This window comes from Sus scrofa, chromosome X, assembly GCF_054392235.1.
Source record: "Sus scrofa isolate SSC_HxYL_T2T_F1_AM1 chromosome X, Sscrofa_HxYL_maternal_Yorkshire_Landrace_v2.0, whole genome shotgun sequence".
Taxonomy (NCBI): domain Eukaryota; kingdom Metazoa; phylum Chordata; class Mammalia; order Artiodactyla; family Suidae; genus Sus; species Sus scrofa.
Window position 1 is genome coordinate 131,148,177 of NC_139401.1, and position 25,371 is coordinate 131,173,547.

At 43.3% G+C, this 25,371-nt stretch overlaps 1 protein-coding gene across 12 annotated transcripts in view; it reads left to right on the forward strand.

Moving 5' to 3' along the window:
* AFF2 (ALF transcription elongation factor 2) overlaps window positions 1-25,371 on the forward strand; it is a 535,022-nt gene that overhangs the window by 199,340 nt on the left and 310,311 nt on the right. For 7 of the 12 annotated variants that reach the window (XM_085006501.1, XM_085006500.1, XM_085006502.1 and 4 more), the window contains 2 exons: window positions 7,908-8,028; window positions 16,696-17,541. In XM_085006501.1, the coding sequence (XP_084862627.1) occupies window positions 16,756-17,541 (786 nt within the window). In that variant the 5' untranslated portion in view covers window positions 7,908-8,028; window positions 16,696-16,755. Of the gene's footprint in view, window positions 1-3,228; window positions 4,021-7,907; window positions 8,041-16,695; window positions 17,542-25,371 lie in introns of those variants that run through there. The other 5 variants (XM_013984028.3, XM_013984042.3, XM_085006497.1 and 2 more) reach the window with 4 other exon arrangements.

The following is a 25,371-nucleotide window of genomic DNA, read 5'->3' on the forward strand; positions in this document are numbered from 1 at the left end:
ATATCGGCTCCATTGGGATTTCTCTTGTGGTGCAGCAGGTTAAGGATCTGGGATTCTCGCTGCAGCGGCTTGGATCACTGCTGTGGCAGGGGTTCGATCCCTGGTCCAGGAACTTGCATATAAATTGGGCGTGGCAAAAAAAATATATCTGTTCCATAAAGGGGCCTATGTCTAGATGTACCTCTGTGCAAAGACCGTTCGATTTGGGCACACCCAAATGGGTTTAATGAGGAAGTTTATATATGAATGATCCTATCATGTACAAAGACTTAGAAGCTGTTTTATATCGGCTGCTTGGGATTTATGAAATCTTCATTGGGTGATTCCCACGTGTAGGCAAAATTGAGAACCAGACTCTAGGAGATTGGTAATATTTAGAAATATTTGAAATTTAAAAAGCAATTATTTTAAACCTCATGTCGTATTAAGTTGTAAGTTAATTCTACATACCGATCAATTTGGTGGTGCTCTCTCAAAGATCATATTTTAGTGTACTGAGAAGAAAATTTTAAAGGATGTCTAATGAAATATACTTTTGGTCTGTTACTAGAAAGAACTTAGGCATCAAAAATTAGGAGACTTTGCTATAGTTTTTGTGGAGTGAAGAGACCTCCCGAAAGCTCCATGTAAATTTTTTTTTTTTTTTTTTTTTTTGCATTTGTAGGTCTAGTAGCAAGAGCTCAGACTTTTTGAAAGAGCCCTAGATTGGGAATGAGGTGAGTGGTGGTCTGAGTGCTGCTCTCTCTCGTAGGCTGGAACAATTTTCTGAGCCTCAGTTTTACATCTTTAAATGGAAGTACTAAATCCCTGTCTTGCTAGTTTACCAGGGGATGCTGAGGAGCATCATGGGATAAAAGTACATCCTGCTCATGTGAGCAGCGATCAGCAGGTTACAAAGCCTTCCTCATTCGCTATCCTACCTATTAACCTTTATGCCCAGCGCATGAAGAGCAAAGAAAAAGATTATTCCCATTTACCCAGAGGGAAACTGAGGCTTAGAAATGTAAAGTGAGTTCTTAATGACCAAAGCGTTGAGCAGAATCGGGATTCCCTTATTTTTGGACACACTACAAAATCCCTGAGATACAACAGAACCTTTTTCTTTGGTTGGTGTCAGCTTAGGTTTTCACCATTCCTTTCTCTTTCAGTTCTCTTTGCAGCTTGAGTATTTGGTATTCGTTAGGGGTATTGTAGCATTTAGGGAGCTCGGTAGGCTCGTCAAAATAATTTTTCCCTAAGCTTAAGTCAAGCACTTTTTGTCAGTGCCTTCCTCACAACATCTGTATCTGACACTGCTTATTTATGCACGAGACGGTCTCACCCATAGCATGCAGTAAGTGACTTAGAAACCAAGGGCCTTTACCTTAAGGAGTAAAAAGTCAAATGGGAGACAGAGAACCCCAGTTAAATCACTACAAACTCACAAGATTGAGCCCCCTTAATGAGCGTGGTATAACCTAGGACTAGGAATATCCATGCAGCAGAATATTATTCAGCCATAAAAAAGGAATGAAGTACCGGTCCATGCCACAACATGGATGAACCTTGAAAACATTTTGATAAGTGAAGGCAGTCAGGCACAAAAGACCACACATATTGTATAATTTCACGTGTATGAAATTCCCAGAATAAGCATTCAGAGAGAAAGTGGATTAGTGATTGCTTAGGCATGGGCCAGATGGGAGGATTCAGGCCGGGCTGATGAAAAGATTCTAAAATTCTATCATGGTGACAGTTGTGAAACCCTGTGAATATACTGAAAACCACTGATTGTCCCCTTGAAATGGGTGCATTGAATGGTATGTGAATTATATCTCAAGAGAGTTGTCGTAAGAGTTCTAAAGACAGGGCGGGGACCAGAAGAGAAGGGACGTAGGTGAGGATGATTTGACCAGGGTCCTGGTGGAGCTGAGTCTGCGTCCATTTTCAGGAGTGGAGGGAACGGGGTATCCCCCAGGCGCCCCAGCAGGGGAATATGAAAGCTCTCTCCCTCCAGGACCTTCTGGAAGTACTGGTGTGTATGTACATTGTTGTAAAAAGCACAGACTTAAGGGAACTCGGAGAATAAGCACTGGCCCACTTCCCTGAGACCTAAAGAAATTGGCATGACTGGGTGGGCAGCTGACAGATGTGGAGAGTAAATATCTTGTGTGCTTTCTATCCTTTCGTTCCCATCTTGATTTTTTTTTTTCTTTTCAATAAGAGCCAGCATCGATGGGGGGAGAGTCCACCTGCTGAAGAGGGTAGTTGTATGCAGAGGCCTCAGTAAGTCCTGCTGTGGAAATAGGACTCAGAGGTTCGACTGATGTTAGCAACCCGTTTTCAAGGCCATGTTCACATCCCCAAATCCGAGGTTCCTGTGTGTCTTCCCTATATGTGTAAAATAATTATGGCCTGTTTTTAGCTTTTTGGAACAGTTTGGAAGATAGCACTTTGCATCAAAGTGCTCATGGATATTAGCGATAAAATAAGTAGGAAACCTGCAGGTGATTTTGAAGGTATTGAATAGCAGGGGTTTTCTTTTTTTAAACTAGTATTAGGTCAGTGTCAAATTCAAAATAGGACTAGATAGTGAAAAAAAAAAAAGTGCCACTTGGAACTCAGGAACATGGAGTGAGTAGAAACATCTACAAATTATATAGAAGACAGAAATTCATTCAGGAAAACCACAAGGAGTGATTTGTGGCTTATGTTTGTCCCTTGGGTAAATTAAGTATGTATTTCTATGCCTTTACACAGATATTAGCCAAAATAAAGGCATTTTCGTGCCAATTGGATTAGAAAACAAGTGAGACAGTATTATTTACCTCCATATACATTGTTACTGCGGTGAATCCTGTATTAGTTGGCAGTATTTTTAAACAAATTGGTCATTTCAAAATATCAGTTTTTTTTTTCATTTCCCCAACTAGCTTTGTAAAATAACCAAATTAGGTAAGCAGTGATTATTAAACTTCCTGAAATATACAAACCAAATGGACTTAAACCGGTTTTTCCTCTCACTCGCTCAGCTTCTTCCCACAGATGTAGTTAATTTTTACAATCCCTTTAGGCTCTGTACGTTTTGGTGTAAGGAAACTAATGGTTTTTCTATACTTGAATCCAAATTAAATTCCTAAAGTTTTTCCCTACTGGCAATTTCCAATAAAATACAGTCCTAAGGAAAGTTGACCAACGGAGTGCAAATGAGGCTAATATTTATTCTAGAGGGACACACCGCGGGGTATTGGGAATAGAACTAGTTTGGGAACCAGAAAACCTGAGTTCCTGCCTTGTAGTTCTGCCACACACCTGCTGTGAAGCCCAATTTGCTCGTCTGGAAAATGAAGGGACCGGGACTGAATGATGGCTACAGTGGCTCTTCTGAAAGACCAGCCTGCATCGTCAGCCCGGGGTCCTACCACTGCGAGCTGATGAAGGCGGCGTCGTTGGACTTTTTCCATCTTAGTGAATCGACACCTGTCCTGGGTTTTATCTTCCCATGAATGCACCTGTGGCCTCCGATGATGAAGATGGGAGTCACCAGACTGCAAGGTCAGGTTTAAGGGCAAGGATAGGAGAACATCTGAGAGAAGGACCTGATAAGGAAAAGAGAGTACTTGAACTTGACGATGGAAGAGACACAGGTTTCTCTGCCACTGCCTTGATGAGGCTGTGCGTATCTCCCTTCACTGTGTGTTCAGAGGGAAGCTTCTCTGTTAGAGGAGGCCAGGGAAACAGATTGGTGCGTGAAACCAGAGCTGCTGTAAAAGACCCACGCTAGAGAGTAGCTTCTCGCCGTCACACCTTGCCTTGGAGTGAGGAAGAGACCCTTGTGTGGGTCAATGTGAGGTTAGCGGCGCTGCGCCTTTGTACCCAGGTTTCCTCCATGTCTGCAGCTCCACGTCGGTGGATTCAACCAACGTCAGGTTCAACCAAGCCCGGACTGTGTGGTACTGTTGTATTTGCTATTGGAAAAAAAAAAAAAATCCACGAGTAAGTGGACACACACAGTTCAAACCAGTGAGGTTTAAGGCCTTGGTGAGTTAAATATAGTTAAAGGGAACTTGTTCTTTCTGTTCTTATTCTGTCAGCTAGTGCTGATCAGTGAGGCAGTGGTTCCAAAAAGATAGGCTCTATGGAGAGAAAACAAAGGGCTTTGGTCAGTTAAAAGTAAATCGAGTTTCTTTGTTTTAGGTTGAAGGGTAAGTGCATTTTTAAATTGATATATAGTTGATTTATGATATTATATTAGTTTCAGGTGCACAACAGAGTGATTCAAAATTTGTATAGATTATGCTCCATTTCTGGTTGTTATAAAATATTGGCTACAGTGCCTGTGCTGTATAATATCCTTGTTGCTTATCTAGTTTACATATAGGCGTTTGTATCTCTCAGTCCCGTACCCATCATTTGCCCGTGTTTTGAGCATTCGCTGCTGCCATACCTTGCCGAATTTCATTCTATCCTGTAGAAGACAGGGAGAACACTGGAACCTGCTAAGAGTGGAGAGTCCGCGAGTTGGGTTTGGGGGCTCAACTTCCTAATAGGAGAGTGAGTTTTCACAGAACCCGTTCACCCCGTCCTCGTCAGTGCGAGGGAACGCGAACGTTCAGACCGGGCATGTGATGATGAATTCTGATTTCTGGCTCAGGCATTTCATCAGGGGCTGTGGAGGCCTTTTCTTCGCTGGAAGACAAGCCCAGGAGTGTGACGATACAGTCGACCATCAGGGCATAGACATAAGCTCTCCTGGGGCCTCTGCAGGGTACACAGGTTCAAACACAACCTCCCAGAATCCGAAGAACTTTAATTGAGTAGATAAAGAGGTCCTCATAATTATGAACGGCAGTAGGTGTTACAAGAGGCTAAATACATAGCTGTGGTTTTAATTAGCTGGTGCTGCAAATTAGTCCTTTTGGTTGCAGTGGAAATCGGTGACAGTGAAAGCCTCATCACCGTGTGGTTTGTTCCTCATTATACCTCGCCGTATGAAGCTTGCAGTACAATGCCCTGCTGAGCGGAAAAAGGACAAAACTGGGGAGATTTGGTTGCCTTCCGAGCGCAGTGGAACTCTATGGAGATGAAATTCATTCTCGCCAGAGATAGAAGAATTAGCCCTTCTTTGGGGTATGTGCTAAAAAATGCAGCAGGCACTTTTCTTGCAACAGATAACACCCACGTCCACTCTCAATCTGCTATTCAGATTTTCGTCCGGAACTTGGTAGCTTAATGAACGGATGCAAAATGCAGCCAAGAGCCTCCTAACAGATCCAACCTGGGTCTTGAAAGCACCTAAAGTGCCCTGACTGCTGGCCGCTCGAAGGCTTGTCATGCAGGTTGAAGCACGTTTCCTTTCTTCTCCTTCTTTCTTTCCTTCGGGGTCTGAATTCCCTTCCCCTCAGAGGAGGAGGAAGGTGGTTTGCAAAGCCAAGAGACCAAAGTCCTTTGGTTCTCCTCACGGAGAATTAAATGCGACCCCCTGGGCCTGTCCTTCTGGGCTGTCAGGTGCACAGAACGGACAGAGAGCTAGAGAACAGACCTGTTGCTCACAGTCCCCGGAAACATGAGTCTTTGGCTCTTGTGTTTGTGTGAAGAATCATCTGCTGCGGAAGGCAAAGAGATGAAGTGTCCTTCTCCGCGACAAGCCCTCCCCCCACCCCCCCGTCCCCCCCCCCGCCGCTAAATCTTTCTTAATCTTGTCCCCTCGCCACACCCCTGACACCCCGTGGTTCTTACATTTTGGCAAATAGGCGATGGGCTCGGGTTACGTACGCACAGCCGACATATGGTGCTGTGGGCGAGTCTGTGTTCTACACTTTGTGGACCCAAGGTGTTCTGGTGGATTCCACATCGGCCTCCAACACAAAGACACGGCATCACATGGCACCTGTTTGATGTTCTGATCTCAGCTTGTGAATAGAAATGGCAGATGATGCCAATGCATGTAATATCTGTGGATGGCATCTGAGACCGAATGGTGGGCTGGCTTCTAGTACCTGGACTCGGCATCTTTCTTGACCAAGCGGGGCCCAGATGAAGGGCCTGGGCATTGGGTAGAGCTCTGGAGGGTCTTTGATTTTCGCAGATGGAAATAACATCTGCCAGGCGTAGTCATGAGCAACCCGGTGAGTTCTGCTGTATCTGGCTTTGTTTGCATTATGCAAGCATAATGTTCATTTAAGCATCCTATGAATGTTGCCATGATTTTTAAATGAGGTGTTATTTATCCAGAGATAAGGCTATTAGAGTCACTTCAAATTTGTCAGTTCAGGTATGCTTTTGGAGAAAGGTGGGTGGTTAAGTGTAGTAGCCTCTTCCACTGCAGCTATAGCACTATGTAGTGAAGCCATCGTGGGTAGCTTATTTTGTAAAGAGCCATCCTGGGCTCTTATTTTGTAAATTAACATTGTGATTCTCATGAGCAAACCAGGCTACCAATGATAGATATTAAGGTTTCGGATGTTTTCCAAACCTGTCGACCATACTTCTGTATCAGTATATCGCTGGCGACTCCTTTATCTATGATATTTATCTTCACGTCAATTATCTACTTAAGTCTTAAAATAACAGTACAGGTTTTCTCTGCTGGTAGGAAGTAGAGCTTTCCTATAAAACCTTTCATCAGCTGAAATAGTGTAAAAGTGAAGAGTATCCCCCACTTTCTGGAAGTTTCCATTATGCCACTTTGCTTTCCTGGAAGACCTGCATTAGGAAGGGAATAACTTTTTTTTTTGGAAAAGCAAAAACCCTATTCAGATTTTTTTTTTTTTTTTGGTTAGTGGAAACAGGGGATAATTTAGGTCTCTTGTAAAACTGAAGTGGTGTCATGCAAACGTTTGGAAAGCAGGGGGCACCTGAATTAACACAAGGAAGGAAAGCAATGCTTTTACAGCACCTGCTAGGTGTTTTACGTACACTTATATAATTTCAATTTTCCCAGAGTATATGTACTCGCTTTGAGTAAGATTACAATCAAAAGCAGAGGTAAAAACCCAACGAACCAAAGAAAATCCACTAATGTAAGGCTGCAGATTATAGTTTAATATGCATGCTCTTGCATGATGAAGAGAATCATTGTTTTCTTAATAAGGAAGCATTCCATTCTGTAAAATCCCAGGACCCAGAATGTGCCTTAGATATAATCTGGAAACTTTTGTACTGATCTTCCAATGGAAAAGCCTGAAATGTGATGAGAGTCAGAGTTACATAGTGTTTATAAAACACTGGTGCCCCAAAGTCATTCAAAGCTTTTGACACCCCTTTTCATTGTAAGTAGTTTGTTGGTCAGGCCAGACCCCTTTCTTTGTGAAGAGCTTTCCCAAAAAGGCTTCTAGTCACCTATGATACAAGCTATGGAAAGACCAAAACAACAACAACAAAACAAAAGGGTGTGTGAGTGATTGCGTGGCTTCCAAAGAGATTCTGAAACTCTCCTGTGAGTTCATTACCACAGGCTAAGGCTGGCTGTGGCTCAGGACAGAATTCCAGTTTATCTGCAGTACCATATTTGATAATTCCCTTCCCTTAGGACTTTGTGACAACTGTGAATTCTGAGCCCTAGGCAGTTGGCAACGCAACGCAGCCTGAACTCAGGACTTTTTTGCACAGTGACCTGACTTTGGGGGAGTCTGTGATTGCCTGTGGTAATCCAGCAAGGACAAGGGAAGAGGATTATGTCGTACTTAAGTGGTCACGAGTACAACTTCTAATACGCGAGTTCCTGTTTTCTTCTGTATCTTGAAGAACTGGTCCGGAGCTTAAACCCACTGGGGATAAAGAACAGGAGGCCCGTTCTCTATGCGGTATCAGTTTGGGGTCGCCTCGACTTGTGGTTTTTTCCCTGCTTATTGATAAAGCCGGAGATCTAGATGACTTACATGACTGATTAATCTTTGTCCCCTTTTGTCTTTTTCTTTGCATGTCAGTCACTATGAACAAGACCGTAGCGCACTTAAGAAAAGGGAATGGGAGCGGAGGAATCAAGAGGTCCAGCAAGAAGATGATCTCTTTTCTTCAGGCTTTGATCTTTTTGGGGAGCCCTACAAGGTAGCTGAATATGTATGTAATTTATCTTTCTGGAAAATGGTTGCTTGTTATATTTTTGAATGCACTAATCAACATTTAATCTGTTTTTCAAACAACCAAATCATTTCCAGGAGAATATATTTGACAAGTGAAGGCCAGATGTATGCTGTTTTAGGGGCACTGGTGAGCTTCTGAGGAAGTCTTCAGAGAGACAAATTCCATCTCTTTGGGGAAACACAGTGAGATTTGAAAGGGAGTTGTGAGACTTCCTGTCTCCAAGGAGTTCTTTCCCACCACCCAGCAGGACCTACAGCAAGGAATGCCCGCTGATGCATTTTCCCACTTTGATTATCAGCCCTGCAACCCCTGAAGACTTCATCGGAATGTCAATGGATATGTCTGTTTCTCCTCCCAATCAGTGCCATCCATCTCCATCACAAGGCCACTGCTTCCTGTTTCTGTCTTAGGTTGTTAGCAGCTGTTCAGTGGCTTGAGTGCTCTTTGAAAATCACTGTTCTAGGAGAAAGGGGAAAGCCAATCATTTTTTCCTGGTGATTAATAATCATGGGTTAGGAGATTGCCCCAACCAGAGGGGGCAGTATAGCTAGGTTGGTTTTCTAGTGGTACTCTGGCCAGTGTGTAGCTCCAGTTATGATCATACTTCTCTGTCTCTAAGTATCGATTCCGCAAAGACTGCCTCTGAACTTCCTATTGGGGGTGGGGGTGGGGAGAAGAATCTTGCTGAATCACTGGCAGCTGGTTGGTTTTTATTGATATCTAGTAGCAGTGTAATTTTCTGTAATGAAACAAAAATGATGTTAAGAGGTAAGACAACAAGAGAGAAAATGTCCGGGAGTTGTGGTTTTAGAAGACCACTATTTAGGGGACAGTGACTCATGGAAAAGGAAAGTTCTTGATAAGGACAGCATAGACACAAATACTGCTTTGGGGTGGAGAGTAAGCTCTGTTTGGATCGAGCATGAATGAGGCCAGAGTCTTGTTGCCTTGTTCAGAATAAGCAAACAGCCCTTGATTGAGGCACTCAAGGGCCTTCCAAATTTGGTAAGTGTGACAAAGAGACTACTGGTTTTCGATTTGTCAGTGATGGTATACTCCTTGGAAAAGGTTTTTTCCCCCAATCTCATTGGATTTAGTTTATATATTGCCTTTGAGGCTGTGCATGTAGAGCTATGGTTAGTTTAACAAGCGTTTATTGAAGGCCCACTATATGCTAGCCATGTCTTAGACTAGTGTACAAAGGAAGATACGGCATAGTCCCTGCCTTCAAGGCATTCCTTGTCCGGTGGCCAAGATCATCCCGAATGAGTGAGGGCATGACGACATGGTAACTGCCGATGAGATAGGCAGCTGAAAAATTCATGAAGACTTTGTACCTCTCACCAAGGAGTTTGGACATGAAGCTGCACATGAAGGAAGGTTGTCACAAGTTTTAAAGTCAGGGCACAGCCAGTTTTAAAGATGATGTTGGAAGTGTGGAGAGTTGGTTGGAGGGAGGGGAAACTAGAGGCAGATAAGGAAGCCATTGTAGTTGGCTGAGGCAGTTGGGGGGAGGTTCATGGCAGGCAAGGTATAAAGTAGAGCCAGGAAGTTGTAGTGATGGGACTGGGTGTCTGCCTGGATGTGGGCAGCATGGGATAGGATGAAGGATTCCCATCTTTCTGACTTGAGAAGAGGCTGGTATTATTAATAGGTTGGTTGTTCAGGAGGACAACAAAGTTGGTGCTTGTAGAGAAAATAGAATTAATTCAGTTTTGAGCATGATGGGTTTTAAGATGCCAGTGGGATATCAAGGGAGAGAGATCCAGCAGGCTTTGGCTCTATGGATCTGGAGCTAATAAGAGTGGTCAAGAGAAGGAGTTGGGTGTTATTGTGTAGGTGGCAGGGGAATGAATATTATCACTAAGCCAGATGGCTGAATAAGAAGAAGGGCAAAGAGAGAATCTTGCAGAGTAGTAGCATTTAAGGAGTGAAATAAGTGGTAAAAGGAGAAGCCAGGAAAGGAAACTAAAAGGGAATGAATAACCAGAGAGGTAGGAAGAGGACTAGGAGAGAATCATTTAATGGAATCCAGGGAAGTAAAGGCTTCTATGGAGGAGGGATTTTGCCATGCATCAGAGAAGTCAGGAAAAGTCAAGTCTGGAAAGTGGCTCTGTGATGCAACCGTTCAAGGGTAATTTATGACCTTAGAGAAAGTGGTTTTATTTGGTGATCATGGTAGTCACAGTGGATTAGGGAGCAAAGGGGAAGTGGTGAAATAGAGAGAGGCAGGAGAGGTAGACTTGACCTTGCAACGAGTCTTTGTATGGAAGGAGGAAGAAAGAAGATAAGTAGGAAGGTAAGGGGAACAGTTATTTGGAAGGAAGCTTTTTTTAAGGTGAAAGAAAGTTGTACATGTTTAGAGTGGTGGGAAGGAAGCAGTGGCAGTGGAGAGAGAGGTGATGATGAACACAGCAAGGTCCCCGAGGAGAGGAGAAAACACAAAATTGAGAACATGTGAAGAGTGATGAGCCTTGAGGAGGAAGATGGGAGTGGAATATTGGGATGAGGACAAAGAAGGAGATAAGACAAGGAATTTGGGGCTCCATTTTTTTTTCCAGAAAATGGAAGAGAGGTCAAAGGATGATAGATGTCTACCCCTTCTCGCGATAGAGAAATGGCCAGATGAGTTTTACTTCTTATCCTTGGATGGAATAGAAAAATGACTTTTTCTCAAAGGGTTCATTCTTCAAATTCAGTATCTATTCTAGACTTAGTACAATTATGTGGTATAGAACCCTTGGCTTATTGGCTCCTTTATAATCTTAAGTCTTGTTGAATTAGTTTACCTTTAAGGTAAATACCATCCATCACTTGTTAACAAAGCCTACACTATAGATGCATATTATTTTTAGATGTCAGTCGTGTCTTTTTGAGTAGACAGTTAAAGAGCCTGTTATCAACATGGTCAGATGGGAGCATCAGTCTAGGGCAGGGCCAGGCCTGTTGTGTAATTAGTAGTCCGGTACCTTTATGCTTCTTTGATGGGAAAGAGCCTATGTTTTTGAGTCAAGACTATGAAGGAAACGGGTAATGCCAACAGTCAATGACCTGGTAATCCTCTTTCTTTCACTATTGCTTTGATGACTGACCGCCATCTTGTGCTGTATACACGTTCAGGTTCACTGGGAGATCACTGGGGAGTATGCTTCTCCCCCACCCTCATCATGTGCACCTCCCAAACTGCCCAGACCTGGACTGGTGTGGCCACCTTGGAGTATCTGAACATGCCAGTGGCAATGGGAGCGCTGGAGCTGGCCCATGGTCTACTGGTGGACATGACATACCTATCACAAACAACTCTTCTTTAAGACTGTGGTGGGAGTGCTTACCACATTAGAGATCAAAATGCCTTGTGGTTGATTTGGACTTTCAGGGAACTTCTTGCCACCTTCAGTCGCAAAACATGGCCTGATTGTCTGTCCAATGGCACTGGCAGTTCATAAAGTAGCCAAGGAGCACCACTGCCCTTTCTTGGCAGAAAGCAGAAATGGTGATCTCTCAGGGGCCTGTGCTGATTACTTCCCTTTCTTGGCTTTAGCTCTGCCCCTCCCAGAATGGAAAGAATGTTGGCCACCCCTAGATGGGGGTGATGGTGGGTAATTTCTCTTTGGGGCTCCTTTTGTCGCTTATAACTTTCAAATCTGAGTTTGTGCTACGCTGCTGAGAAGGGTGCGTTCAAAAGTGCGTGAAAAATGGGAAGCCATTAGACGTGTCTAGATTAATGTGGGTGGGTTGGAAGGGATGAGGAACTGGCATGTACCAAGTGCTAGAGCTTTCTCCCTGTGCTCCTTTAGTCCTTAGAGCAACTGGGCACGCATTTTCCTGAGGTTGTGAGGATTTTGAGGCTCAGAAGATGAGGTGGCTTCTCTGCAGCTTCATAGCTGTTTACATGTGATTTCATATCTGTAACAGGAAAGCTATTAATCCTCTGACAGGAAGTCAGAAGACCTGATAATATTACCTCCTGTGTGATGTTGGGGAAGAAGCTTCATTTCTCTGACCTATAGTGTCCTTTTCTCTGATGTGAATAATAATACCTGATAGAAAAAATACTAATAATACCCGATAACAGCATCAACAACTGACATTTTATAGCTCTTCACAGCTCAACAAGAATGAGGAAAGCCAGGCGCAGCGAGGTTACGATGCTTATCCAAGGTCATTGGGGTCAGAGCAGGTAGCAGCCAGGTTAAACTAGAACTGCCTGCTGACTTGCATGGTGGTTGTGAGGAGCAAGTCAAACAACCCGGGAAAGCTTGCTTTGAAGTATATGTGATGTGCTATACAAGTTCAAGGTATGATCATTAGTATAATTAGAGGAGAAAAAGAAATAGCAACTTAACAGCTCGGAGAGATTAACTGTAAAAATATTAGGCTTAGAAAAAAAAAGAATTACAAAATCACGTACATGAGCCACAATGAAATAAAATTTTAAAAAAATGAACCTCCAACTTAAATGATTTTGCTGCTTTTATTAAAAAGAGGTACCATGGTACAATAGTCTCCTAGCACATTAGTTTTGTGCTGAAATTATACTACCAATTTGTAGATAATATTAGAAACCAACTGAGGCAACTTTGCATTTCCTGGAGTAATGGGAGGCAAAAAGCTTAAATGAAGGCGTGCTGTTAGTCATGAGCCACAAACCAGACATGTAATTTATGCCTGAAAATACTTGGAAAACGCATTTCCTTGATGATGGAGAAATTGTGATTGCTTAGAAAATAATGGCTGCAGAGGTTACCTTTAAGGAATCAACCAATTATCTAGAACAGGAAGTAAGGAATTGGCCAAATTGAAAGAAGCCTATAATTGATTGAAATGACAAAATTTCATTTCTTTTTCATATTTATAATGTTCAATCAGGACTACTAAGAATAGCTTGCTCCTTAAAAGGGTTACTCAGACTCTGGGGGATGAAGACGATTTAGTGTGAACCGGAAGCTGCGACGGTGTGTGATGAGCGTCCATTGTGTAGGTGTACATAAATGTATTTCAGGCCCCACCAGGTTTTCTACCCGGAAGATCTCATCTCTGCATTTTGAGAAATTTAAAAACTGGTTGACAGTACCCACCTCTGATGGTGGGAAAGCAGAGAGTTGGCTCTGATGACCTGGTCTCCACGTTAATTATTTTGAGATTGTCGAATGGTGGACTTCTTGAGGCTGTGTATCTGTGTGTCTTCCGTGCCTAACCCTGCCTCATGAGCGTTTTGGATTTACCAGTGTGTGTCTTAAGAATGACCGTGGTGATTGCTGCTTGTAGCCTCAGCACATCTGTTATGGACCTTCCTTCAACCAGCAACTCAGAAAGTGTCGCCAGTGAACTCAACCTCGAACTATCTGCTATGCACTTCCGGTCACAAGTCCCTCTGAGACAATGGTTCTGTGAGGAAGCTAGTCTCAAGGGAGTTGACATCCCTCCACTGCCCCAGGCTGTCCCAGCTCCAGGCCTCTGCCATTAGTACACAGGAAAGCCCCAGTTAGCCTGGCCCCGCAACTCCACGTGCAGACATATGCCTTCACCGAGTTAGACTTTAATGCAGTGAGTGCTCTTGCTTTTTAGTCATCATAAGAAAAAGCCATGTGAAGAACATCTTCGAATCTTCTGTAAAACTGGTGCTGAAAAAATGACTCGGTTTATTGTTCTCAGGTTCCCACAACCTCATAACCAAACTGGTGAGGGGAACTGGTCTCATGTAATGATTTAGGATATGCTTCGTGTCATCAGACAAAGAGCATTCTAGAAGCTATGCGCTTTCCCTTTTTGTCTTAGCTACCAGGAAGCCCAGAGTTCAATTTGAAGCTTAATCACAGTAACCAAGTTCACTTAACTTGCTTTCCTGTTTTGGGTGCCTTTTACTCCAAGCCATGGCAAATCCTTTCTGTGGCTATTGGCAGGGTGTGAACTACAATTTGATTCTGTTCGATTCAGCAGCAATTTGCTGAGTACCTGATACGCACCACACATGATGCTAAGTCTTGAGGATATGAAGATGAATAAAATGTGGTCTCTGACCTTGAGGAAAAGCTCATAGTTTTGTGCAGGAAAAGAAATCATTACTGTAGACGACCTTATGCAGTAGGAGATTGATTCTCTAGACTTACTCAGAGAACCTTCAATCTTCCTCTAATTTTCTTCATGCAGACACAGTTTTAGACCTTGGCCAGTTCAGAAATTCTTCTCATTTCTTTCTCTTTGTCTAATGGGAGGAAGCATATCTTAATTCATTAAAGGAGACAATATAAATGGAGGCATTTAAAGTGGGAGACGAAATAGTCTTCTTTCTCCTCATTGGGTCAGATCCTTAAAGACAGCCGGGACTAGTGTTTATTAGGCAATCATCTGACCCAAGAGGTAAACTATTTGAGGGACCAGAACAACCCTGAAAGTATTTAAAGCTTGCATCAAATTCTCCTGGGCCCTCACCACAATGAACTCTCTTTGTTTTGAATTTGGGGCTTGAATAGAGAGACTGGTTTTGGCTGCTGCCCAAATGGCTTGTTGTGCAAGTCCGTTGAAGGAGACCGCTGTATACAAAGAGTTTATTCTTGCCTTGGCTGGAAAATAATTTCTGCCATTAAAATTGACAAACCTGGGGAGACTTTCAGGGAATAAAAGTGATTTCTACCCATCTCTACCTATTAAATCATGCCTTTCAAATGTACTTCTGAAAATGGAGCAATTATTCAGCTGAGGATTATATGGAATTTTAATTGTTTAATCACTACTTCAGCACCAAGGTTGCATGTGATGCCGATCTAAGATGTTCTTGAGGATAAGAAAACGAAAACTGACGTCTATTTATTTGATTTCTAAAATTCTCTATCCCCCCCAGAGCCCTCTTTAGCATATATTTAGCATACTTCTCCTTACTCTTTGAAATCGTATTTCTCTTACTGCCCTTATTTCTTTGAAAGTGTCTTATATGATTTAACACATGCTACGAGTTGAATACTAGATGCAGTATGTGGAGATGATGCTAATAATGAGGCCACGGTTCCCAGTGTGGTTTCCTCTCTGACTGCTGCTTCTTGGTATCCTTCACTGGCTCTTCTTCTCCTAGTCTTTTAAAGGTGGACGTTCCACGGGGGCTCTCTCCCGAGCCCCTTCTTCTCATTCTACATTTTCTCTCCCTGGGTGATTCCATCCATTTCCAGCGCTTCCCTCTCCATTCATCTACACCCTCTCCATCTTCACATACAGAAAACAGCACACAGCCATACATCTTAGCTCTAGCCTGAGAAACCAGTCCTGCATAGGCACATACCCCATGTACACCAGGAGACTGGCCTTAGCACCAGGGGTTAAGGGCATGCCACAAACCTTAGATGTTAAACATCCATCTGCAGTGGGGGTTGTACCCGTGGGGAGGTGGTCACCCCCTCCCGTGAATGCCTGTGAGTCCTGGGACACAGAGGCTTTGCAGGGGGGATGTGTCTTCCCCAGGCACTGGCCCTGCTGCCAGATGGCTTCATGGATGCTGGTAGCCTTCTTTTATATCTTGGGTCAGGATAGTGCAGCCTAGGTGCAAAGAAGTCCTTTGCCCTTCTGAATGCAACAGCTTGTTTGAATAATACCTTTGACAGGCAAAGAGAATAATAAAAAGTCGTTTTCAAAGATGAAGGGCTGAGCTTTTTGCAGGCACTTCCAAGTATATGGCTCTCCACAATTTTTTAGTAACGACAGCCGTGCTTTTCTATAGTACAAAATCCCACACAGAAGCTCAATTTTTTTTTTAAAAAAAATCACATCCGTTTTGATAGGATTGATATATGCTACAGGGGACGGTACAGCTGACGTGTTGATGGCCCCTAGAATGATCTAGTTGCCAACATCACTTTGAAAATCTGACTTTGTTTTGATTTACTTAAGGAACAACGAAAATTCCTGAATAGATTTTACTAAATCCCTGAAAAGACGCAGGAGAGCTTGCGTCACTGTTGATGAACAATTGCACTCTTTCGAAGTAAACAAGTATGACATGGTGCAAGTGTTCACCCACAGATGAAGATGTAGGCAGACACCAGTAATTTATAGTCTTGGATGAAAAGGAATTAGATTCGCTCTAGTCATAAGTTAGCTCAGTTTGATGGGGTCTAAGCCTATGCCTGTTCTAACCTGACTGTAGTCTTGATAGCGCAGTCTGACTGACTTCCTTATCCAAAGGGGTGAGACTTTTTCATGGTGTAATGTAGCACAAAGGGCTGGCACGTCAGGAACAAATACAAGTGAAACATTCGAATCCCAGTGCTCAGTAGGCACAAGTTGTTAATGACAATGTAGAGGGTGACAGCTCAACTCATTGTACTTAAAATAAGTTATTTTGCTAATAAAATTCATAAGCTCTGTAATTTAAAACTTTTTCCCAATGAGCATGTTTAAGGACAGACCAGGGAATATACAGACGTTAATCACACAGCTCATTCCAAGAGGCTCTTTCAATAGCGTTATTGATTTTTTTTTTCTTACATAGCACATGAAAAATCTGAAATTATATGGCAGCATGAGAATTTTAAAGAACCCTATATGCTAGTCTACTTAGGACATCTGTTTGATACATTAACATTAGGAAACACAAACCTATTCATTCTCTCTCCTCCCACCCCCATCTTTTTGTTATTTTAGACAAACAAAGGTGACGCACTTGCCAACCGAGTCCAGAACACGCTGGGAAACTATGATGAAATGAAGGATTTGCTAGCTAACCATTCTAATCAGAATCATCTAGTGGGAATCCCAAAGAATACCGTGCCCCAGACTCCCATCAACAAAAATGAACCAAGCTTTTTTCCAGAGCAAAAGAACCGGATGATCCCACCTCACCAGGATAACACTCACGCCTCGGGACCAATGCCTCCACCTTCGGTCGTGATACTGAATTCGACTCTGATACACAGCAACAGGAAATCCAAACCTGACTGGCCGCGAGATGGTCACAACCCTAGCATCGTGCCGGCCAGCCAGGCCGGTGGGCAGCCAAGCAAGATGGCACCGACTACACAGGACCAGCCCCCAGCCAGACTGGAAGACTTCTTTGTCTACCCAGCTGAACAGCCGCAAGTTGGAACAGTTGAAGAGCCAAACCCACCGGTGAAGGAAGACAGTGGAGGGGATACTTTCAAAGAAATCTTTCAGTCCAACTCGCCCGAAGAATCTGAATTTACAGTGCAAACGCCCGGGTCGCCCCTAGTTGCCTCCTCTTTATTAGCTCCCAGCAGTGGCCTTTCGGTTCAAAACTTCCCACCGGGGCTTTACTGCAAAACAAGCATGGGGCAGCAAAAACCAACCGCATACGTCAGACCCATGGATGGTCAGGACCAGGCACCGGACATCTCTCCTACACTGAAACCTTCGATTGAATTCGAGAACAGCTTTGGGAATCTGTCATTTGGATCACTCTTGGATGGAAAACCCAGTGCACCCAGTTCAAAGACTAAACTGCCAAAGTTCACGATTCTCCAAACAAGTGAAGTAAGTAATTTTTAAAGTTTGGTTTTGTTTCTTTTTTTTTCCTTAGTTCATTGCTCTAACCTCTATAATCAAGTATTCACAGCAGCGTATATTTACCTCCTTGAGCCGTAGATAAGACTCTTCAAGGTTCTCAGAGTCTGAGTCTTGATCTTCTGTCACTTGTGAGTGGATGAAAAGTTGGAGTTACCCAATAGTCGCAGAGGAAGTATTTGTAGCAATAGTATGTACACATTAATGACAGTGGAGATTGTCATTGGTCATACGCAGCAGGAGGTACATGCAAAGATGGTGAGTCACCACTGGCCTTAGCTAACCAATAATCTATCCTAACCATAAAACACAGAAGTACCTTAAGGGACAAGGATGTACAAGTGTGATTTGCTGGAACCCGAAGTGGAAGGCGTTCTTTTAAGAATCTTAGTTTCTTGGGTGCTTGCAGGGCTGTTCCTTGGCAAGATCTTAACACTATCTTCTGTATCCCTCAATCTTCCTTCTGCATCACCTTCCTCTACAGACGCCTACCTAACCTTCCTAGACTGCCTTGATCCCTCCTGTCAAAGCCAAAAGCATTATGCTCAGCCAAAATCCCACTGGGTTTAGAATGACAAAGTGTTTTACCTATCTCAGGAATCATTGCCTTGTAAAAGAGAAGTCCAGAGGGGCCAAAGCCTCTCCCAAAGGAATGAATTGCTAATGATGGGATCCCAGGCCTTGGGAGCCCTGGGTGGGGGGCATATATTGGGTGCCCCTCCGATCCCGCCATGCGAGTGGCTGCCTACTGCACCTCAAGCGCTTGACTGGAAGAAACCGCTGCTTTTAGATTGGATTCCTGTTACTGGTCACTAAAGGCTTGAAAAGACGCAGAGGAAGAAAGTAGGTTGAAATTCTTCCTCGCTAGGAGTCGCAGACAGTCTGTCTGAATTGTGGCAGAGTCCAAGTTAGTGGTGTCTGAATTAGAGAAGTCTGACCGCATGTGGCCTCTGGCTCTTCTTCCTTTATTCACACTCAGCAGATGCAGTGATTTCAGAGGATGCTGGGAACACAAAGGAAGGGAGGGCTGGGGCTCTTGGTCGTATTCGCTGAATGCATGTTTTGGGCATTGCTCCATCTCTGAGGCCGTTTTGCTGTTTGTGTCGTCATTCATCAAGTCTTGTCAGGCTTCCTCCCCAGGATCTCTCCAGTCTGTCTCCTCTTCACCCTCACCGCCTTCGAAGCGCCCGAGAGCATCTCTTGCCCGGCCCGCCTCCTCCCTCGTCTCCCTTCCTCTAGTCCCACATCTCTTTCAAACCATCCCGCACACAGGCTGATCTAACGGGCAGATCTGACCATGTCACTCCCTGCTTTGGGTCCTTTAGTGCCTTTGCGTCGCTTTTAGGAAAAAGTCCCAATTTCTTGGTCCCCTTCACTCTCCGATTCCATATTCCCTTCCAGACCCTGTGTTTCCCCACTTCTTCATGTGCAGATGGAATCCCAGCCATGCGGACCTACCCGGGCTCCCTGTCATGTCATGCCTTCTCCCGCGTCCTTGCTTTTGTGCCTGCTGTGTCCTTGGCCCAGAATGCCTCTCCCTCTCCTCCCTCGTCTTCCTCTTGAAGTCCTGTTTCTCCTTCAAGTCTACTCGGTTGTCACTTTCTCTGTGAAGGATCCCGCCAGGCTTAACGACATACTCCTTCCTCTGGATTCAGCTTGACTGGCACTTACCTCATTGTACCGTAGTTATTCGTTGACGTGTCTGTCTCCTCTTTTAGACTGTGAGCTCCCTGAGAGCAAGGAATGTCTCGCTCTTCTCTGTACCCCCAGCGCCTAGTGAATGCCTGGCACATAGTAAACGCTCAATAAATGTTTGTTGAATGAATGAACTTCAACAATGGTTACTTGACTACATTTTCTAAGCCATAATGTTAATCAGATAACACGAACAAAGGTAAACAACTGCTTGAAAACCCATCCTCAATTATAGTTTCTTTTTAACTGGGCTCTGTCTGCCTGTGTCTTGTTCTGTTCTTCTCCTGCATGGTCATTTGGAAATCCTCATCCTAATTGCCACTGGATGACGAATACGAGATTGTGATACTTCAAAAGCAAAAGAAACCTACTTGGAAAGAGAGGGAGTCTCTTGGGAGGCTGGGACATCATTCTTGGTCCTTCTCTTGCCCTGCTGTATGCTGCTGTTCCCTCTTTACATGGCAGTGCCGTTACTCAGGACTGCTCTGGAAATAGCACTGGCTCATCAGGAAGTCTGTCGGCCGGTATCAGCACCTCATTGGCAGAGTGACAGGTCGCAGACCCAGTGAGACCCACTCCGTTGTAATCGTTTCTTTCTTATACAGTCACAACGTGGCTGACCCAGATTCAGAGCCGACTTCATGCTTTCGCTCAGCGCTCTGGCACACCAATGAGAGGTGCATTTCCAAAGAGGGTCTGAGCTGCCATCAGCTCTGGAGATGATGCTCCAAGGAAGAGCCTATGTGCACATAGCCTTTGGTGATGGTACAAATAGACTTTGGTCGACCTTTGTATGGAAAATGGGTCAGGGGCACTAAAGGCATGATGAGAGATCAGTGAGGAAAGTACTTATGTTGAAAATAGAGGTCTGGAGGAAGGTTTTGAAGGAGGGGTAGAGAGAAGAAGATTCAGGTTTCAAGGGTAATGTGAAAACCAAAAATAGGAAGAAAGGAAATGAGACGTTAGGCAGCCTAACAGAGAACTTAGAAGGGTGTAGATTAAAATGTGCGTGGAAATACAGACAGGGTGGAGCATCATGGAGCTTTGAACCTAATGGAATTTATGTGGCTAAAACTCTTACTGAGTCTGGAAATTCACCCTATTAAATCTTGATGCACTTTTCAAAAGCACTTAGCATTAGAATTCAGCTCCAGTCCCTGGTGCCAAGAGTTCCAGGGCTGGGGTCCCTTGACTAGGGACCCATCTTTGATGAGTGGTAGTAGCATTCCTCTGTGTTATTACTGACAAGGCTTGTCTGTAGAGCAGTCGTAGGATTTCTTTGGACTTTTCCCAACTCTTTCCCTGGCTCTTATGACAGGAGGCTCTTGCATGTCAGTGAGGTGCGTTTGGGAGGTGTGCTGCAGTTGAATGGCCAGGAAAAATGCACATGCTAGATACACCAATAAGCAGATGTTTTTCTCTTTGTGAGCTGAGAGATCATAAACTGTTATTGAAATGAAATGGGCATATGTGTGTGCCCATAATTGTTTATGTGTCTACACTTGTGTACCTAGTGGGGAAACTTTGTCTCCCATCCCTGAAAATGTCCTTGCTTCTTAGAATTTCTGTATCAGTAGTAAGGATACTAATAAATACTAACTAAAAAGAATACTAATAAATACTAATAGAATCCAACCATCTTTATTGCCAAAATTCATCTTTTCAATTAAGCATGATTTAAAAAATAATTTACTTAAAAAGCTTAATTTGCCATCATTCTAGGCAACCAAAAAGAAGGAAAGAAAAGAAAGAAAAAGCTGATGTGTTCTGCAGTTGCACTTAGAAGGATTTTCTGGGAACTGCAACTGAAAACAGTAAAAAAACCTATTTATATCAAGTGGAAACTGACGGTTGCTTGCAGATGGTGTTTTATTAGGAAATGAATTTGTTAATAAATGTAGCTTTATACATGATTTCATTACAGATGTTTTTGCTTATTTTTTCATTAAGATAAAAAATCTGGTGTAGATAGCTTTGCATTTTTGGTACAATTTGTTATTACTATTGTCTGGGAAGCAAATAATTACATGCAAATGAAAGGATCAATGACACGTATTGTTTCCATCCTAACTCAATAAGCTTTTCCTAAGTACAGTATGAACACGTGGTGGGTCAGCACCATAAAGGGTCATTTGCTTTCCAAGGCTCTCTTGTCTGTGACATAAGACTCTCTGAGGCACCAATTTCCTCAAACTTAGGAATCTCTTAGAAGAGTTGAAGGGAATTGATATGAATGGTGGAATTTGGCTTTAGTCTCTTGTAGTGGCTAGCTTTGTCAACCAGCTAAAATTGATTGCTCACATTTCTGACTGTGCCTGCCTTGTTTTATATCCTATGCTGTGAACACTGTGGGCGTAATTAGCTTTAGTTATTCTAGGTTGATAGGAAGCTCAGGTCCCTTGTGTGAAAACGGCAGAGAATGCTCAGAACTTACTACTCACGCACTTGGTACACCCAGGCAGCTGCACAGAAATTGTTGAGGCAGATCCTTCAAAGAACAGAAGGCCGTCCAGCTGCTGTGTGCGACCCATGCTAAGCATTCTTCACTTGATGTACATCATGAATTTATTTTTCTGTCCATTCTTAGGGAAATCAAATGGAATTCCATCTGAGGCTGTAACTGGTTTAATTCCCACCTCATTGCGAATGAATGGAGACACTTTGGAAAGGCCTCATGCTCTCAAGGATGCTGACAGAGACCTTGACCTTAAGATGTATTCCGTAGACGTGTAGGGTCCAGAAAGCTTTGTGTATTCTCTGCCAGTCCATGACCTAGTAGTTGCTTTTTTCTTATGCTTTTTCACTAAGTCTTCCAACTGCTTGGTCTCACTGGGATTAAGATCCATTTTCCTTACCATACTTCTATATTTCCCCCCACCTTCAGGGTCTCCCTAAGCTAAATGAAGTGAACTTCACTGAGCTGATGCAGGTAGAACACTCACATTCTTTGCAATAAAGAGGCCAGAGATTCTGGGAGAGGATTTAATTAAGAGTGTCGCTTAATAAGACCCCACTTCTGGCCTGGACTTGCTTTGTGAACTTGACAGAGTGATTTTGCCACTGTAGGCCTCCTGTTATATGGGGAGTTGAGATGAGCTCATCGGCTTTCAGTGAATCTCGGAAGGTGTGCCTCTCCTTTGTGCTTAAGCCCACAGTCACCTTGTTTGTAGAGTTATTTCAGCCATTCCCTTCCTTCTCCATGCCCTTCTAAGCGTATGTGCCCCAGAATGATGCAGAGGCATGTGAGCCCTGCCTGCCTCCCTCTTACTGGCCACCCTTCAGAACAGTTGGAGAATTTTTCAGACTGGGTAAAGATGGGCAAACAGGAAGTGGATCTTCTTTGGAGACTGGACACCCATTCGGCCTGGAGTGTTGTTGCATTTCAGCTCATTTAAAAATAAATAAATAAATAGACAGCTATACGCCACATTTCCCTGGAAAACAGCAAGCTGTGAACTCAGGAAATAGCCTCCTAATCCTTTTGTCACCACCCACTAACATAATGAAAGATGGAGAACTTCTCTTTTCACATTACTTCTAGGAAAATATTTTGACAGATTCAGTATGCAGTAAAGTGATAAGCTTTTGTTACGGGTGTTCCAAATCATCCCGTTATCACTGGATATATCGATTAGCTTAGTACATTCTGAGCCAGTCGTAAAAAAACAGACTGCTCACATTCTGGGTTAAAGAATAAGAAAAACTGACAGGTAGATAACCATATTGATTCAAGCCAAATAGTGGATGCGAAGGGCTTTAGAGCAGAGTTATAAAACTCTTTATGGCTGTTGTAAGTCTCTTAAGTATTTTTTAATTGACATGAAAGCAAATAATCTTTAATTAGCTATGTTTTTAAAAAGCTCTTTGCTTTGGTTACCAAATAGCGTTTATAACATAGGCGACAATAACAAAAAACTATTACCTTTATACTTATAGTTTGCAATTGCTTTCATTTACATTATCTTTTAGTCCAGCTTTATTGAAGTCAAATTGACAAATAACAACTGTATCGTTCGTTCAAGGGATACAGCTTGGTGTTTTGATATCCAGAGACATTGTGACATGACCTCTGCAATCATGCTAATTGACATTATCCATCAGCTGACATAGCTATCATTTGTGTATGTGTGTACGTGGTGAGAACTCTTAAGATCTACTCTCTTAGCAAATTTCAAGTGTACAGTATGGTATTATAAACTATAGCCTCCACGCCATCCATTAGGTCTCCAGAACCTTTTCATCCTGCATAACTGAAACTTTGTCCCCTTGACCGACATCTCTTCATTCCCCCAACCCAGCTGTCTTATTTTGATTTGATTCTCACAGGACCTGGGATTATCATCACCCCCCACCCCCCTGCTTTTGTCCACTCTTGTGGCATGTGGAAGTTCCTGGGCCAGGGATTGAACCTGTGCCACAGCAGTAACCAGAGCCACAGTGGTGAGCCACCAGGGAATTCCCATCATTCCCTTTTCCCAGGTGCAGAAATGTCATCTCAGAGAGACTAATTGTTGCTGTAGTCACACGGCCGGCAAACGGCAGTGCTGGGTCTAGAACCCAGGTCGGTAGTGCCATCTCCACGATGGCGTTTGGTGTACAGTGTGCTACTCTATATGTATGGGTTAATTTTCTAAAATGAACTTCTCTACTGGCACATAAGGGGCAAGAGAATAATGAGCTGAATCCAGCTTAAGTTGAAATTCCCTTGATGGGTTCATATTTCAAAAATCAGGGGCCAAACCTACCCAAAGAGTAATTTTCCCTGTGGTAGTACAGGTTACACTCATGTGTTTTTCATTTACGAATATGGTGAGAAGTAGTATTTTTGCAATATTCCTAAATGAGTAACATGTGACACAGCTTGTTAGAGGACCTTTTCTTGGTTCATAAAGTTTCTTAGTTTTTGTCTCTTTGGTAGGATGATTTTAGCAGAATGGTCAGACAACGACGTAGCTAAAACCTGGGTTTATGTGGCTGAAACACAGCCATCCTTTAGGTGAAACTGAGATGTGAATGAGGGGTCAATAAAAAGTGGGCATGTAAAGAGTTACTATAGGAGGAGCAAGATGTCTCTCAGGTGTTTGAGCTCCCAAGTATATTAATGAAGCAAACTTACAAGATCATCAGATTTCAAGAGTAGTCGGCAAGGAGCAGAAAGGATCCCTGGCTTTTATCCATAAACACTAAATGGGTGACTCTCCCTGTACCTCAGCAAGAGAATTCAGGGAATCCATAGATTCCCTACTTAGAAGGTGGTGAGAATACATGAACTTAATATTGGGGAAAGGTCTTTGAAAATGCAACGGAATTCCAGGAACGGGAGATATGTACGTTTTCTGTAGTAGCATAGCGAAGTATCATGAACTGGGTGGCTTAAAGCCCCAGACGTTTATTCTCACATGGTTATGGAGGCTAGAAATCCAAAAAAGTCTTGGCAAGACTGAGCTCCTTCCAAAGGCTCTAGAACAGGAGCCTTCCTTGTCTCATCCAGCTTCTGGTGGCCCCAAGCATTCCTTGGCTTGTAGCCACATCACTGTGTCCTGTCCTCTTCTTATAGGTATAATTGCATGTCTGGATCCTTAACTAATTACATCTGCAAAGACTGTATTTCCGAACAGTTACATTCTGAGGTTCTTGGTAGACAGGAGTTTTGAGTGGTCCCTATTCAACCCACCAGGAGAGGGCTCATTTTTCACACTGTGCAGACGAGGAATGGACAGAGGCCAGCAGTGTTCATTGTGAAAAAACCCAAGCCAGTTCCCAAGAGGGAAGTGAGCATCTGCATCTCAGAACTGAATTCAAGTTTAGTCCATGAAGGTTCTGAGCCAAATTATCTTTAAGCTTTCTAGTTAGACTGTGGATAAACTGTTAAAGACAATTGTGTAGAAGTGATTTTTTGAGAGTAGTCGGTATAAAGTTTCTTTCTAATTAAGTAATAGAGGAAGAAGAATTTGTCAGTGCAGTTGACTTGATTATGAACTAGAACTTAGGTGGGCAGTTTTTTCCGTGGAGTAAATATCTTCAGTTTTGCAGGCCATACGGTCTGTGGCAAATTCTCAACTCTGTCACTGTAGCGTGAGAACAGTCATAGACAATATGTAAATG